The following is a 17606-nucleotide window of genomic DNA, read 5'->3' as shown; positions in this document are numbered from 1 at the left end:
GGCAGGTGGAGGAAGAAGCTGAACCATGTCCCAGGGAAGTGTGTGTGTGCTCTGTCCTAAGGGTAATGAACAGGGGACAACAGAAGGTGTTTAAGTAGGGCAATTTTTTTGGTTTATTTTTGGTTTGTGTTATTGAAATGTAATTCACATATTATAAAATTTACCCTTTTAAAGTGTACAATTCAATGAATTTTAGCATATTCTCGAGGTTGTCTAACCATCACTGCTGTCGCATTCCAGAACATTTCCATTACCTCATGAAAAATCCCCATACCCATTAGCAGTTTTTTGGGGTGTTTGTTTGTTTCTTTGAGACGGAGTCTTACTCTGTCGCCCAGGCTGGAGTGCAGTGGTGCGATCTCTGCTCACTGCAAGCTCCGCCTCCCGGGTTCACACCATTCTCCTGCCTCAGCCTCCCGAGTAGCTGGGACGACAGGCACCCACCACCTGCACCCGGCTAATTTTTTGTATTTTTAGTAGAGATGGGGTTTCAGCATGGTCTCGATCTCCTGACCGTGTGATCCACCCGCCTCAGCCTCCCAAAGTGCTGGGATTACAGGCACAAGCCACCACGCTGGGCCCTGCCCAGCTAATTTTTTGTATTTTTAGTAGAGACGGAGTTTCACTGTGTTAGCCAGAATGGTCTCTATCTCCTGAGCTCATGATCCGCCCACCTTGGCCTCCCAAAGTATTGGGATTACAGGCGTGAGCCACCGTGCCCGGCCAGCAGTTTTTTTTTTTTCTAGACGGAGTCTCACTCTGTCGCCCAGACTGGAGAGCAGTGGCACCATGTCGGCTCACCGCAACCTCAGTCTCCTGGATTCAAGCAATTCTCCTGCCTCAGCCTCCTGAGTAGCTGGGATTACAGGCGCCCACCACCACGCCCAGCTAAGTTTTATATTTGTAGTAGAGATAGGGTTTCATCATGTTGGCCAGGCTGGTCTCAAACTCCTGACCTCTGGTGATCCACCCACCTCAGCCTCCCAAAGTGCTAGGATTACGGGCAAGAGCCATTGTGCCTGGCCGTCTGGCTAATCTTTGTATTTTTAGTGGAGATAGGGTTTCACTGTGTTGGCCAGGCGTGGGCCACTGCGCCTGGCCCTCATTAGCAGTTCTAAAGCAATCTGCAATCTTGAACTCCAGGCTTGAACCCAGGAAGAAGGCAGGGGTGTCTTGAGCACCACAATGACCATCCATATTTCTGGAACTGGTCACTTGGCTGTGGGTCCTACCCTTATCCCTGAGACTCAGCTGCACAGACTTGTCCCAATGGGTCAGGAAGGACAGCAGCTCTCCTGGCTCCACGGCCGTCACATGACATGCCACGGTTCCCCACCCATAAGGGGCAGGAGATTGTGGGGCTGCTGGAGGAAGCTGCGGGGGCATTTGAGGTTGAGTGCTGGCTAAGCAGCAATGGCTCATGCCGGTAATCCCAGAACTTGGGAGGCCAAGGTGGCAGGATCGCTTGAGCTCAGGTGTTTGCAACCAGCCTGGGCAACGTGGCAAAACCCAGTCTTTATGAAAAATACAAAAAATTAGCCAGGTGTGATGGTGTGCACCTGTATCCCAGCTACTCAGGAGACTGAGGCAGAGGACCACTTGAGCCCAGGAGGTTGAGGCTGCAGTGAGCTGTGATCGCACCACCACACTCCAGCCCGGATGACAGAGTGAGACCCTGTCTCAAAAAAACAAAAACAAAAACAAAAACAAAAAACAACAACCAAAAAAACAAATTAAAAAAATTTTTTTGAAAACCATCCAATCAGTTAGAGAAAGAGAAAAAATGGAGCTTCTCCAGTGCTCCGCACACACCTCTGTCACCCACCCCTGGCCGGGCTCAGTTCTGCTGGGTACTTGGGGGAGTCCCAGGCCCCAAATGGTGAGGGACATGTGGCCTAGCCTAGAGGCAGCTGCGGCAGGAGGGAGGCCATCTGGTGAGGCAAGAGGTAGCGGTCAGGACATTGCTGAGTCCGCTGAGGCATCCCCTGGCAGTCACAAGGGCTTCTGGGATCAATTAGCAGAACCACCCTAACAGGGCTCATGGCCCCTGACGCAGGCACGTGTCCTCGGAGCCTCTTGACAGCCTTGGCAACCAGGAATCCAAGGGAGGTGGGGGAGGGGATGCCGGCCTTTCCCCTGTGCCTGGCCTCGCCTCCAACAGCTCAGCATAGAGCCTCCCCAGCTCTCCCCATTAGGCAGAGGCTGCTGGCCTTCCAGAGCCTGCACTTTTCATTGCCTTGCTTCTCCTGGTGGTGTGGGTGCAGCAACAGTCTGTCTCAATTTTCACATATGTAAAATGGGTCACATACTAATTAAAGATCACTTCCTGGAAATCGAAAAAAAAAATTCTCCCTTTTCACTAAGAACAGGTGTTGAATCACCAGTAAAGGAAAAGACTCCTTTATGTTTTGAACAAACAGCTCCTAAGCCCCTACTGTGAGTCAGGCACAGACAAAGAGAGACAAATTACGTATTTGCCATGCTTGGGAAACTCGGGAATTCTGGGGGGAGATGGATGTGTGTGAATTGATTCAGTTTGAAGAGGTCAAAGAAATAAGAGGATCGAGTAAACTGCTTGGTGTGGGAGGGGGCTTTAAGGAAGACTTCAGGGTGGAGGTAGCATTTTTATTTTTATTTTTTGAGACTGAGTCTTACCCTGTGGCTGATATCTGTGGTGTGTGCCACCACACCCGGCTAATTTTTGTATTTTTAGTAGAGATGGGTTTTTGCCATGTTGGCTAGGCTGGTCTCGAACTCCTGACCTCAGGTGATCCACCTGCCTTGGCTTCCCAAAATGGTGGGATTGTAGGCGTGAGCCACTGTGCCTGGTTGGAGGTAGCATTTGAGCAGGAATTCCTCAGGCAAATAAAAGGGTTCAGGGCCTCAGGGCAGGGAGAATGGTAGGAGCCCAGGCTCAGAGGTGGGGAGCTCAGCATCTTGGGGAACAGCAGACATGGACGGAAGCATGAAGGGAGCTGGTGTGACTTTGGGCCAGCAGGAGTCAGTCAGAAATGAGCTGGTAGACTCCATGAAGATAGGACTGTCCATTTCTTATTCCAGCCACAGCACTGGGCTTGACACATAGTTGGAGCAACAAATGTTGTTAAAAGAATGAAGGGATGGCCAGGCATGGTGGTTCACACCTGTAATCCCAGCAATTTGGGAGGCTGAGGCAGGTGGATCACTTGAGGTCAGGAGTTTGAGACCATCCTGGCCAACGTGGTGAAACCGTCTATACTAAAAACACAAAAAATTAGCCAGGCATGGTGGCACACACCTGTGATCCCAGCTACTTGGGAAGCTGAGGCAGGAGAATTGCTTGAACCTGGGAGGCAGAGGTTGCAGTGAGAGGCAGAGGTTGAAGTGAGCCAAGATTGTGCCACTGCACTCCAGCCTGGGTGATAGGAGAGAAACCCTGTCTCAAAAAAAAAGAAAAAAAAAAGAAAAAAGAAAAAAGGCTGAGAGTGGTAGCTCACACCTGTAATACCAGCATTTTGGGAGGCCAAGGTAGGTGGATCTCTCGAAGTCAGGAGTTTGAGACCAGCCTGGCCAATATGGTGAAACTCCGTCTCTACTAAAAATACAAAAAAAATTAGCTGAGTGTGGTGGCATGTGCCTGTAGTCCCAGCTACTCGGGAGGCTGGGGCAGAAGAACTGCTTGAACCCAGGAGGTGGAGATTGCAGTGTGCCTAGATCACACCACTGCACTCCAGCCTAGGCCTCACAGACAGACTCCATCTCAAAAAAAAAAAAAAGAGTGAAGGAGTGGTAAGAACCCTGAATGTGAGATGAAGGGGTTGAGCCCTGATCCTGTGGACAGTGGAAACCACTGTGAAGTTTGGTATAGGGTGTGAGGTAGGGGTCATGTAGAGGTTTGGCTCTCCCAGCACCAATTGTTGAGAAGACTGTTCCCCATTGAATGATGGTGGCACCCTTGTTGGAAAGAACTGACCATTACCATAAGGTATGACAGGCTTTTGAGAGAGGAATGATGTGGTCAGATATGTGCTATAGAAAGATCAGGTGAGCCTTGTTTGGACTGGGAATGGCTGGGAGGAGGAGGGGTTGGAGGGAGGCTCTTATGGGTGGACTTGATGGCAGCGGGACAGAAGGGGCATCTGAGAAGAGACATCCCTGGATCAGCCCATGGCAGGGAGCAAGGTACAGGGCTATGTCCCGAGCCAAGGCCAGGATCTGGCCCACTTGGGCCTGTGGAGCTCACTGGGGGATGGAGATGGGGCAGGCAAGGGAGAGACAGAGAAAATGCCCCCACTCCTCAGCCCCTCAAGGTACTCAAAGTGGTAAAATAAAACCCACTCCAGATACAGCCATTTGCAAAGTCAGTTTTCAGGTAATGAGAGGATTGTAAAGGCAAAACAATGCCAATTACAGCAGCATTATCCAGGATTATAAAGCTTCTAAGAGGCGGCTCACACCTCCAGGCATGCTGTGCCTGGGAATTTCCAGGGTAGACTTGGAATCAGAGCATCCAGGCTGCCAGGATCCAGGCCTCAGAGCGGGTGTGGGCTGCCAGGGAGGCCCAATCCCTGGGGCTCTATGGACCTACCTCCATTTCCCCAAGGAGATAGAATACCGGGAGGCAGGAGGACCCCCCCAACTTACACACACACACACACACACACACACACACACACATTCTGAGAAATTGGATATGAGGAATGTGAGGCTGCCAGCCCATCTCTGAAGGAAATCTGTCCTTCCATGGGCTTCCCTAGTCCTGGGGCCACCACATCCCTCCATGACTCTTTCCACCTCCCCCATCACCTCCCCCATCCGGCCTTGGGGACAGCAGGACTGCACACACACCAAAGCAGCCCAGCATTGCTCCTCCTGGGCTGTGTGACCTGGAGCCAGTCACCTTTTCTCTGAGTGGTAGCTTCTGCTTCAGGAAAACGGGGAGATCACCCCTGCCCACCATCACAGACTTATTTTCAGGATTAAATGAAATATTCTAGATAAAGAGTCCAAGGAATAGAAACCAGCCCAACCTCAGCGCCTGGTGATTTGGTGGGGACTGTTAGAACAGTGAACTTCTATGCACTGGGCCCCAGGAATCCCTCCTCATTTCCCATAGAGAAAGTTTTGCAGATGTGTGTGTGTACAAGGATATTCCCTGCAGCCCCTTATGTGAGGTTGAAAAAATCATAAACAACTGAAAAGGCCTTCGATAGGGGCGTGATTAAATTACGATCCATCTGTCCTGCAGGATCCTTTGCTGTAATTGGAGTCTGGCAGCTCCTGCGTGCTGTCTCCGGCAGATCCCACCACGTGGGGCTGCATCAGCAAAGCAAGTGCAAACAACACCTACAGAATGAATCCATCGCCGCTGTTCGGAAGCCCACACGGCGCTCCAGATTTTACATGTTCACAGGTAGGCACCTAGATGCCATAAAAGCAGCGATGAAGAAAACACTCCCAAATGACCCGATTGGTTACTACTGGGGAGGGCATGGGTATGGAGGCTGGGAGGTGGCAGGTGCATCAGAGGGAGTTTCACTTTGCTGTAGTTTTAATGTTTCACTGCAACATATGCCTCTGTCACCCACATATGTCACCTCCAGACACACACAAAACACACGCCAACACCAAGTGCAGGGAGTCTGGCTTGACCCTTCTCAGTCAAGGCTGAGGCCATCATTCTGACCACAGGTCAGGGAAGGGAGACTGGGGAAGCCCCTCAGGTGGGCAAATGACATCCCCTGGCACTGCGAGGAACGGAGTGACGCCACTCAGCCTGGCTGGACTGAGCCAACGGCCCACCTCTCTTGCAGAAGCTGTCTGCCAAGAAAACTATTGAGCTACATAAAAATCCATCCCTGAAATCCCAGAGGCATCTTTAGAATGGAGCATGGCCTTTAAATTAGAATGTGCTTTAAAAAAAAAGAAGAAGAAGAAGAAGAAGAAGAAAAAGGAAAAGCAGGTTTTGCCCGTAACTTGAGTTCTTTGAGTTCAGGTTTGTGAGAGTGGGTGGCAAGAGCACTGCCTACCCTGGCCGAGGCCACCAGGCTCAGGTCCTGCAATATTGGCTGAAAGGGAACCCCAGCCCCACTGGGTTCAGCGTAGCACTGGCACATGTTCCCATGGAAACTCTGCTGCCAGAATCCTCTGGAAATGTTTGCTGAGGAGGGGCCACCGCTTACCACACCCACTTCAAGTTCTGAACTGGTGGTAGAGGCTGGGCACAGACTGACCTCCAGAAGAAGTCCATGGGCCCTCTGCTAGGGTGGCACCAGACTTCCCTGGTCCTACAGGACAGCCAGTGGCCTCCTAGCTTGGTGCTGGGCCTCCGCCTGCAAGCACACATGGCAAGGAGGGCTTCAGCAGGCTCGCAGAACAGCGTGGCAAGGCCCCTGCTCCCAGAGGCTGGTTTCCCAGGATGATTTTCTCAATCAAGTGCTGATAGAGCAGAAGCCAAGTGGCAGGGGCAGGGCGGGGGGGCTTGGAGGCTGAAACCCACTGAAGGGGTCAATTTCCTAGAGGCGGGCAGGGAAGCCTGGGGGTGCCAGACATGGCTGAGATGTTTCTGCAGAGGGGAGGTTGGGAAGACCTAGGAGGGCAGGGCAGGCTGGGCCCGGAGAGATGGCGGGAAATCCCACTAGGCCAGGGGCCAGTGGGTGAAGGGAAGCATCAGCTGAGACCCAGAGACACGGCTGCCCTGCTGGAAGGGGAAGGGGCCTGCAGGGCTGCCTGGAACTTCCCTTCCCCGCCCTAACCCCAGTCCCCACTGAGGACTGCTCACATCCATCGGTCCTGGAAGGTCCACAGCTCCCCTTCACCTGGGCCTCACCGACTCCACTCAAGCCACCCCTGCCCTTAGCTTTTCCCCTCCAGGCCCATTCACTCAGCTCCTGCTAAGCCAGCACCCTCCTCCCCTCACCTCTCTGCTTAACTTGCCCCCACCCTCAACTCTGGGCAGCCCTGGCCTGTCCATCTGATTGTGCTACCCCATAGGCACTCCTTAAAGGCATGGCTGCAGAGAGCCCAGGGCCCCAGCTCCCAGGGAGGCCTGCCTCTCACTTAGACCCCTCTGTACTGCCCCAGCAGCCTATATCTTCTGAAGGATGAATCTTGAAGGAAATGCACACCCACTGAGCTTCTGCCTGAGCCAGGGAGTCCCCGTCTGTCCTTTCTGAGACACTGAGTGGCGTTTTTGTTTATTTGTTTTTTGCTTTGGACGGAGCATGCTCTGTCACCCGGGCTGGTGTGCAGTGGTGCCACCTTGGCTCACTGCAACCTCTGCCTCCCAGGTTTAAGTGATTCTCCTGCCTTAGCCTCCCGAGTAGCTGGGACTACAGGTGCATGCCACCACATCAGGCTAATTTTTGTATTTTATAGTAGAGACGGGGTTTCGCCACATTGGCCAGGCTGGTCTCGAACTCCTGGCCTCAAGTGATCCACCCACCTCGGCCTCCCAAAGTGCTGGGATTACAGGCATGAGCCACCAAGCCCGGCCTGAGCTGTCTTAACTGTCACTGCAAACTGAGGCTTAGGTGGGCAGTGACTCGCCCAAATCCACAAGTCCATAAGTCCACCTTATGGAGCAGGGATTCAAGGGAGGCCCTGGGGCCACCCAGCCTGCGTGGCTCTCTAAAGCAATTTTCTTCTCTTTCCTTCTCCACCCATTCATAGCGGAAAGCAAGCCTGTACCCCAGGAGCTTCCATTCATGCCCTCTCTGTTCTTCCTTCTCCCGCCTGCCTCATGCACCTCCCACCCTGAAGTTCCCTGCCACCCCTCGCCCTGCCCCAGCTTGTCTCTGCAGGCTCTCAGTCCTGGGAGCTGGGGAACAGGTGCTCAGTCCTCTTTGTCGCCCAAGAATGTCTCAGAACATTCTTACCCCACCCTCCCTTGGGTCAAAGCCCTTTAGGGTCCTGTCCTTCCACGCTGTGCCCTCTTCCTCCTCCTCCTCCTAGCCTCTCTCCTTGCTCACTGAAGACTTCGGCACCCACTGTCTCCCAGCCTTGCCCTGAACCAAGCACAGACGACCACCACGCTGGCAATGTCTGTGTCCACCAGAGGGGTGATGAGTCAGCCCCAAGAACCTCCTAGACCACAGGAAGGAGTTGGAATTTTATTCCAAGTGAGGTAAAAACCATGCAAGGTATGGAGCAGGGGAGGGCCAAGGCCAGGTGTGGGTTTAATCGGGGTCTGTTGGGGGCAGGGCAGCCACAGGGAGGCCGTGTTTGTGATCCCTGGGCCAGGGCATGGTGGTAAAGTTCAACCCAGGCTCCCCTCTCTACCCCTGAAAAAGACTGGAATATGCTGAGTCCCAGCCAGAGGATCCAGGGTCCAGGAGCTGAGGTCAGAGAGGCCCAGGAGGTGGGGAAGGCAGGCCCAGTGAGGTGGCGCTCTCCTGGTCTTGCTGGCTTCAATATTCCCAGGGGAGCTCACTGCACCCTGAGCGGCATTGTCCCCCGTTGCTCTGACCCTTGCCCCCGCCTCAGGCTGGTGGAGCCAGGAGCCTGGGAGGCCCCTGTGCACACCTGGCAGCTTCACCTCCCCAAACAGGCCTGGAGTTCATTCAAATCCAGCCTCTGGGAGCAGGGGCCTTGCCACTTGGTTATGTGAGCCTGCAAAAGCCCTCCTTGCCATGTGTGCTTGCAGGCGGGGGCCCAGAACCAAGCTGGGAGGTCACTGACTGTCCTGCGGGACCAGAGAAGTCTGGTGCCACCCTAGCAGGGCCCAGGGACTTCTTCTGGGCCAATCTGTGCCCAGCCTCTACCACCAGCTTTCCCTTCTCCGCAGGGAGGGGCGTGACCTGCAGAACCAAAGGTGCCTCTGCGAGCGGTAGCCCAGTGCTGCTTGGGGGCAGGGCCAGGGCCTGTGCCTTGGGTACCCCACCCTCCCTGGGCACATTTGGGGTTGGGGCAGCCCACACGGGGTATGGGAGGATTGACCTGCCCATTTCACAAATGAGCAAAGGTGGGAGAACTCAGGGAGACATGGGGGAGCGGAGGGAGGAAGCGGAGCCTAACAGCCCGGGGCCACCCAGACCCCAGCCACTGCCTGCCTGTGGATGAGTTTCTGGCCACAGTGCAGGGCTGCTGTGAGGAGGAAGTGAGGGTGATATGGGCACTCAGAACAGCAGAAATGGCTCAGGGCCAGGCACTAGGGAGCCACTGTCCCCATGGGGCCTGAGCTTCTGCCTCAGAGGGACCTTCCGGCTGCCCTTGAGGGTCCCAGCACCAAACCCCACAGCTGGACCACTTGGGACCTCAATCCACAGGGGGCCAGAGCTGGGGCCTATGGCAGATAAAGACAGAGCAGGAGGACTGGATGAAGCCGCAGGTGGTGGGCACAGGATAGGCCAGACAGAAGGAACTCTGGGGGACTGCGCGTTGGGTAGAAGGAGGGACAGCTGAGGTCCTGCAGTGGGGAAGGCCTGGAGCAGAGGGTGACCAAGGAGATGACACAGTGCGCATACAGGGCCAGACCAATGGGAGCGGGGACCCTTGGGGGAGGGGGAACTTCAGGCCATTCATTCAGCTGCTGTTTAGCCAGCACCCTCCTCCTCTCATCCATCCCTCTGCCCTCATCCCAAACATGCCATAATCTCCTTCCTCACCGGCTTGTACTCAAGCCCTCTCTGCCCCCAGCCTGCTGACCACCTCTCAGCCATGTCCTGGGCCTCCAGATCTGTCCCTGATCCCAGTCTTGCCTCTGTGGGGTCCATCATCCTTGTCTGTCCCCCAGACCTCCCACGCCAGCCCCTGCTCCCACCCTGCCTGGCTGCCTCGTGCCTCTGGCCCAGCTGGGCAGGTAGGGGTTTGCATAGCTGCTCCCCAGCTCCTCCACACCTCGGCTCCCCACACAGCGCTGCTAAGGGGCCCTTGCAGGGACCTCCCTCAGCTCAGAGGCTGCCCTGCTGGCTGAGGTGCCAGCTGTCTGGTGCCAAGAGAGCCAAGAGAGCATGCTGCTCTGTAAGCATGAGGCGGTGAGCAGGGCTCTGGGCAAGAGTGGCATCCAGGAAAGCCCTTGAAGACTGAGGGGCACTTTGCTGGTTGTGCCAGGGAAGAAGGGCCTGCCTGGCAGAAGGAACAGCCTGGGCAAAGGCCGCAAGATGTGAAAGCCTTGGCGGCTGGGGCATAGAATGGGGGCAGTGGGGCATGCCAAGGCGGGAAGGGCCTTGAATGTGAGATGATGGGGTATCCCTGGGGGCCTTACTCCCAACTCAAGTCAAGTCCTTTGGTGGCAGGGGCTGCCCCGTCCTCTGACCCAGGGCAAGCTCTATGGGCAGTGGAGCCCATCCTAGAGATTTTCATAGACCAGGTTAAGTTCGCCATCATCTTTGAATCTATGCAGTCTCTCCTGGATAGAAAAGAAGAAAGGGAGGGAGGGAGAGAAAGAGAGAGAATGACCATTAGGTAGGAAAGGAATGAACTTGCACTAATTTAGTTTTAGCCAGAGGGCAACAGATTATTTCCTGTGTAGCTTTGATGGGGGGCCTGCCCTCTGTCTCCAAACCCACCTCCCCAGCCTCTTCCCCCACCACGCTCCCCACCCCTGCTCGCTGCCCTCCATCCACATGGGTCTGCCCTTCCAGCCTCAGAGCTTCCCCCACAGCTCTGCCCTCTGCCTTCTGCCCTCTGTGTGGGATACACCTCCTCCCAAAGACACATCTGTTCCATGACTGCCTCCTACTCATCCTGCCTGCGGGCTCATCGTAGGGTCCGAGGGACCCCCTCCCTCCCTGTCCTGGCTGGTCCCTCCCAGAAGACCATCCCTCACAACAGGGCTACAAATGCCTCTGTGTGTCCATGGGGTCAGTGACCTGTTCCTGCAGACTATGGCTCCCAGAGTGCAGGGACATGCCTAGTTCTCCTGTCCAGCACCCCGGGGCCTGGCACAGGGTGGGCACTGCCTGAGATGGCCCAGGTATCCCTGGAGATCCCAGGGTCAGGGAAGCCCTGCTTTCACTCAGGGTCTAGTTGAGGGCTGAGTATAGAAAGGGCTATGAGAATAGGCAATTAACAAACCAGAGAAGGCCAAGTGCCAGCCGCCCACACCGCCTGATGGATGCTCCAAGAGGCCTGTGGGCTCCTGTTCTGGCTGAACAACACCTCACACTTCACAGTGCTGAAAGCCCTGGTGCAGATGTTATTCAGCTTGGAACACGTTTGAATTCAGGGGCAGTTGGTATTGCAGGAAATCATTGCTCATCCACTTTACCAATGAGCAAACAGGTTTAAGAGAGAAAGTATGTACCTGGTGCAGTGGGCCCGTTAATCCCACCTTTAATCCCAGCACTTTGGGAGGCTGAGGTGGGTGAATCATGAGGTCAGGAGTTCGAGACCAGCATGGCCAACACGGTGAAACCCTGTCTGTACTAAAAACACAAAAAATTATCTGGACATAGTGGTGGGCACCTGTAATCCCAGCTACTCGGGGGGCTGAGGCAGGAGACTTGCTTGAACCCGAGAAGCAGAGGTTGCAGTTAGCTGAAATCCGGCCACTGCCCTCCTGCCCGGGTGACAGAGCAAGACTCTGTCTCAAAAAAAAAAAAAAAAAAAAAAAAAAAGAGAGAGAGAGAGAAAATATGATTGGGTAATATGCCTGAGGCCCTACCATGACAATCACAGAGCCCGGACCAGGCCAGCCCAGCTTCTACTAGCTCACTCTCTAACTCCAGACTTTAGCCAACCCCAACCTGGGGGCAGCTGGAAGCCTAACACCCCTGTCTGATTGGCCAGTGTGGACACTGTGCCCAGTGGTAGTTACAATAGCTCACAGTGCATGGGCACAGCTGGGTTCCGTTCCAGGCAGCTCTCTCAGTACAACATTCTACCCTCACTGAACGTCTATGAGGTAGGCACTGTTAGGTTGCTCAGTCTGCACAAAATGAGATTCAGACACAGAGAAGTCAGACACCTCGACTAGGGCTGCACAGTGGCTAAGGGACAGAGCAGGAACTCAGGCCCACCAGTCTTCCTAACCAGCAGGCCAGCTGCCACCAAGAGAGGGCTGGGATTCCACAGCAGGGGGCTCACTTCCATGTCCCATTTGCCCCCCGCCCCCACTTCACCGGTGACGGGAGGGTCAGATGGAGTGAGAAGCCAGGCGTGGTGTCCCAGCACCTGCGTACCTGGGAGAGGGGGCTCTGCTTGGCGGTGGGTGGGCAGCCATCCTCACTCTCGATGTAGGCGTAGACCTCCGTCTCACGGCGCTGCAGAGCCTGCAGGAGACGGGGTGCCATGATCAGGGGCAAGTGTGCAGAAGGGCAGTCCCCAGCCCCAGCAGCCGGCCCCCTGCCTGTTACACACCCCACTGTGGGACCCCAGGCAAGGGCAAAGCCCAGCCACATCTTTTCACCTGCCACCCCCTTTCCCAGAGTCACCTTGCCCCTTCCCTGCCTGTACAGGGCTGACCCCTCTCTGTTCTCAGCCACCTCCCTAACCCCCCTTAAGGTCCTCCAGTAGAGCCTTGTGTTCCACCTGGAGGGTTCTATCCAGGCTTCTACCTGGCTGGCAAGAGGAAGGGCCAGGCCTCCTCCCACTGTCCCTAGGCTCTTAAGGGCCTTGCAGCCAGCAGCCCCCTGCATGATACCTGTGGCCACTGCTCCAACAGGATGCCCCCATGATCTCTGCCTTTACCCCCCTGTTCAAAGCCCCGGCCCCTATGAGGGTCCTCTCACCCACCCACACCCTCTAGTTCTCCCCAACCCCCACCCCAGCCTGTATTCAAGGACAACCCAGGCACCCACTGGGGTCACACTCCCTGGCCATCGAGCCTGTGCCCTGCTGGGGGATTCCAGAGTCCGGTCCTGGTTCTCAGCACACCCCTCATCCCCCTTGCCTGTCAATTTCCTTTCATGTCCCTCAGCCACACCTCCCGGGCCACCTGGGCTGCCGTTATCACCCATATGCGCCTCCCTGGAGGTGTCAGGCTCCTGCCACCCACTCTCTGACCACAGGCCCCCCACAGCCCAAGCCTCCTCCCAGGAAGCCCGGGTCAGTGTCGAGCTCAGCTGGGCTTGGAGGCCCTGCCCCTGGCCTCATGGCTCCTGCACTGGGTTATGTCAGAGTCCTGCTCCCATCAGCATCTCACCAGACTGGCAACCCCTTGAGGGCAGGGACTATGCCTAGTCTATCTCTAGGTTTCTGATTATACAGCGGTGCCTGGCACAAAGGGAGCAGCACCAGATGAACTACAGTGAGGGGGCTTCCCCATCACTCGGTTGTGTCCTAGGCCCACTCACTCTTGGCCCAGCTAAGAGAGGCCTAGCCAGAGACCTCAAGATGGTAGAAAGAACCGGGACTTTAAAGTTAGACAAGAGTAGGTTCAAATCTCGGCTCTGACTTCTGACAGCCTTAACCTCTCCATGCCTCAATTTCCACGTCTGTAAGATGGGAATAATCACATCTATTTTGCAGGTTCAATGCATGATTAAATGAGATATTGTGCACAAAGGGCCACGCACATAGTCAGGGAAGTAGTACGTGCTTAATAAGCTGCTGTTGAATGGTCAAGAGAGGCATGATGCCTGCCCACCTCCCCTCTCTGGGATCACAAACCGGACCCTCCCTCAGAACCTGTTGGGCTTCAGAGCAGAGCTCACCAACAGCCTAAGCAAGAGCAGAAGCTTTTCCTTTCTGAGTGTACGTGTCATATGGATGCCGGCTGGTTGCCAAGGAGGCGGTTTCCCTGGCAACAGGCAAGCAGGGGTTGCTGAGGCAGGCTGGAGAGACAGGTGGTGCTCAGAGGCAGGAGGAGGGCGGGAGGCGGGAGGGAAGGAGGGAGGGAGGCAGGCGCCAAGAGGCAGCTGGGCATGAAAATCCAAGTAATAAACCATTTGGTGCTTGGGAGACCCTCACTTCAAGGGCATCAGACACGGGGATGGTGGGGCGGACCTGGGGACGAGTTCAAGGGGTCTCTGAGCCAGAAACAGGCTGGGTCTAGGGAGAGGGGCTTCCAACCTTCTTCCTTGTAGGAAAGGGACCAGAGCTGCCCCAGGAAGAAGCCTCATTTCCAGTGGAGAGAAACTTCCAAGGCCTGCCCGGAGCACCAGCCACGGCCTGGCACCCAGGATGGGAATGTTCCTCTGTGCTCCCAACCCTCCACCCACCCAGGCCCAGCCCCTTCGAGGTCTCACAGATCTGACAGTCTCTCTGAGCTGGATGATTCTGGTCACAGACAGAAGGGAGGGGAGCACCCTCCTTGCCCATGTCTCGGCAGGGGAGCAGATCTGGGGTTCCCTCTCCCTCCTGTCCAGCTCAGCCAGGCTGCCCAGAACATATGAGCCCAGAGAGGGCAGGCGATGCAGGGCCAGAGAAGACTAGCCTGTCCTGGGACGCTGCAGGCCCCCAACCCATACAATGGGGCAGTCGGAGAATAGACGAGTGGGCAGTGGTGCAGTGGGCAGGGCAGGAGCAGCTGCAGGGCTGAGGGCAAGGGAGGCTGTGGAGGTGGCCACCAATTAGCAGCTGCTGAGTGAGGCCTTTGACAAATCCTGACCTGCTGGAGTGCATTTATATGCAGGGTATGACCTGCATCACCAGACTGTGAAATGCAGGGTGCAGCCTTGGCAACAGGACACCCTTTGAGCCCCTGAACCATCCCCTCCTGGCTCTCCCTTAGGTATATCTGCTGGGAGATTGCACAGGCCTTGGAGTGGGCTACTTGTGGGGCTGGGGCTGGACTGGGCTGGGCTGGGGGTTGGGGGCTAGAAGCTGGGCTGGGCTGGGCTGGGCGTTGGGGCCTGGGGGCTGGGCTGGCCTGTGGCTGGGCTGTGGCTGGGCTGGGTGTTGGGGCCTGGGAGCTGGGCTGGCCTGGGCTAGGTTGGGTGTTGGAGGCTGGGGGCTGGGCTGGGCTGTGGCTGTTTGTATGGGATCCAGGCCCTTTGCCTCCTGCTGCCCAGTGGGCAATGGTGCCGACCCCAGTGGTCATCCAAATGGCAGAGGCGTGAAGTCAATGCCGAGGCCTTCCTCCAGGCAGGCCAGTTAGCGTCCCTGGACCTGGACCTAGTCTGAGGGTCCTGGACATTGGGGGTGATGGGTGAGATCTGGGGGTGTTGTTCGGGAAGGAGCACACTCCGTGGAGAAGCAATTCAGTTCTAGACCAGGCACTGGCAATGGGGAGCCCCTAAAGGCCTTCCTCACCAGGCATCAGAGTTGTGTGTTAGAAAGGTCCCTCCGGGGGCAGCTCGGAGCAGGAACAGGAGCAGGAGGGACTGGAGGCTGACAGCAAGATCAAGGATGCTGGGCCAGGCTGGGCTGGGACAGAGTCGCCAGGCGGGTGGGGGGTCTGAGTACTGCTGCTGAAGGAGGATACAGATCACATCCTGACGCCTCACATTTGCTACTGTCTCCCCTTCCCTGTGCTGGGCCCCATGGAACCCCGGACACCGTGGGAGGTAAGAACAGGCTTCTGCCCATCATATAATAGGTGACCCCTGAGCACCTACTGTGTGCTGGGCGCCAGGAGGCTCTAGATTGACAATAATCACAGTAAAAGGTGGCCATGAAGGCACTGGAGAGACTCAGAGGCAGAAGATAGGGAGGTTGGGATGGGACAGGAAAGAGGGGAGGCTGCAATTTTGAAAGGGAAGTCAGGAAAAGGCTGCACTGAAAGGTCCCATTAGGGCAGAGAGCTGAAAGAATGAGGGAGCGGGCCGGGCGTGGTGGCTCACGCCTGTAATCCCCAGCACTTTGGGAGGCTGAGGAGGGCAGATCACCTGAGGTCAGGAGTTCGAGACCAGCCTGGCCAACATGGCGAAACCCCGTCTTTACTAAAAATACAAAAATTAGCTGGGTGTGGTGGTGGACACCTGTAGTCCCAGCTACTTGGGAGGCTGAGGCAGGAGAATCGCTTGAACCCAGGAGGTGGAGGTTGCAGTGAGCCAAGACTGTGCCACTGCACTCCAGCCTGGGCAACAGAGCAAGACTCTGTCTCTAAATAAATAAATAAATAAATAATGTTTTTCATGAGGTCTCACTATGTGGCCCAGCTGGTCTTGAACTCCTGGGTTCAAGTGATCTTTCTACCACAACCTCCCGATTAGCTGGGATTACAGGTGCATACCACCACATCTGGTCCTTACTGATTTTTTTGGTCTGTTTTCTCAATTTTTAACAGAAGTTAGTTAAAATCTGCCAGAATAATTGTAGATTTGTCTATTTCTCCTTTTAATTATGTCAGTTCTTGCTTTTTATTCATGTGGAAGAGTGCTCATGGCATATTATGACATGAAAAAATTAAAAAAGCTGTACTACTTCAATTTGTTTTTTAAAAAACTTGACCTATTCTTTGGGAGGCCGAGGTGGGCGAATCTCACCTGAGGTCACGAGTTCAAGACCAGCCTGGCCGACATGATGAAACCCCGTCTCTACTAAAAATACAAAAATTAGCCAGGCTTGGGGGTGCACGCCTGCAGTATCAGCCACTTGGGAGCCTGAGGCAGGAGAATCACTTGAACCCGGCAGGCAGGCATTCAGTGAGCCCAGATCACGCCACTGCGCTCCAGCCTGAGTGACAGAGCGAGACTCTGTCACAAAATAAATAAAAATAAATAAAATGAATTTAAAAATAAAAGAAAAAACTTGACATATTAAAAGCATGATTTCGGGGTGGGTCAGACAGACCCACCAAAACCCCCATCCGAGCCTTATCCTTTTGCTTACTGGGTCTGCTACTTACACTTTCTGAGTCTTAGTTCCATAATCTGCAAAATAGGGTGAACAGTACAATACTGGTTTACAGCTTGCAAACATGCTATGATTTCTTCCATCCGAAATTCCCTGAGCCCACATCCCCCTCCAGCTCCCTGCCCTTTCTCCACAACACCTTAGAATAGAGTTCCTCCAGTGTTGACAGGGCCCTCTCACCTTCAGCCACTCTCCCTCTTCTTTCTGTTTCTCTTTATAGGCTTGCGGCCCTCTTCACCAGAACCTTCCTTCTCAGAGTCACCACTGACTCCACATTGTTAAACCAATGGACGGTTCTCGGCCCTCACCTTCCTTGATGAATCAGCAGCATCAACACCTTTGAGCTCTCCCTCCTCCTCAACACACTGTCTTCACTTGCTTCCAGAACATTCCACACTCTCCTGATCCTCCCCTGCCTCACCACCACACCTCCTCAGTCCCTTTCACTTGTTCCTTTTCCAGAACCAGTGGAACCCTGAACTGTAAAGATTGGAGTAAAAGTTGGAGCCCATCCTGGGACTCTTTTTCTTCTTCACTCCCTTCGCTGGGTGATCTCATTTAACCACAAGCTTCCGAAGACCATCTATCCTCTGAACACCAGAGTCAACCCCACTTGAATATCTAAACAGCATCTCTCTCAAAGAAAACTCAGATTTTTTGTTTGTTTGTTTGTTTTTTTGAGACGGAGTCTCGCGCTGTGGCCCAGGCTGGAGTGCAGTGGCGCGATCTCGGCTCACTGCAAGCTCTGCCTCCTGGGTTCACGCCATTCTCCTGCCTCAGCCTCCCGAGGAGCTGGGACTACAGGCGCCCGCCACCGCCCCCAGCTAATTTTTTGTATTTTTAGTAGAGACGGGGTTTCACCGTGGTCTTGATCTTCTGACCTTGTGATCCGCCCGCCTCGGCCTCCCAAAGTGCTGGGATTACAGGCGTGAGCCACCGCGCCCGGC

The 17606-nt window shown here is 55.0% G+C and overlaps 1 protein-coding gene across 1 annotated transcript in view; it reads right to left on the bottom strand.

The window, feature by feature from the left end:
- Positions 1–5512: 5512 nt before the first annotated feature.
- NFAM1 (NFAT activating protein with ITAM motif 1) overlaps positions 5513–17606 on the bottom strand; it is a 52000-nt gene continuing 39906 nt past the window's right edge. The window contains exons 5-6 of the mRNA XM_025399781.1: positions 12102–12191; positions 5513–10327 (exon numbers count right to left, since the gene is read on the bottom strand). Coding sequence (XP_025255566.1) covers positions 10268–10327; positions 12102–12191 — 150 coding nt within the window. The 3' untranslated portion in view covers positions 5513–10267. The remainder of the gene's footprint in view (positions 10328–12101; positions 12192–17606) is intronic.

This window comes from Theropithecus gelada, chromosome 10, assembly GCF_003255815.1.
Source record: "Theropithecus gelada isolate Dixy chromosome 10, Tgel_1.0, whole genome shotgun sequence".
NCBI classification, from domain to species: Eukaryota; Metazoa; Chordata; class Mammalia; order Primates; family Cercopithecidae; genus Theropithecus; species Theropithecus gelada.
Note: the sequence above shows the minus strand (reverse complement) of the source record. Positions and strands in the feature narration are given on the sequence as shown.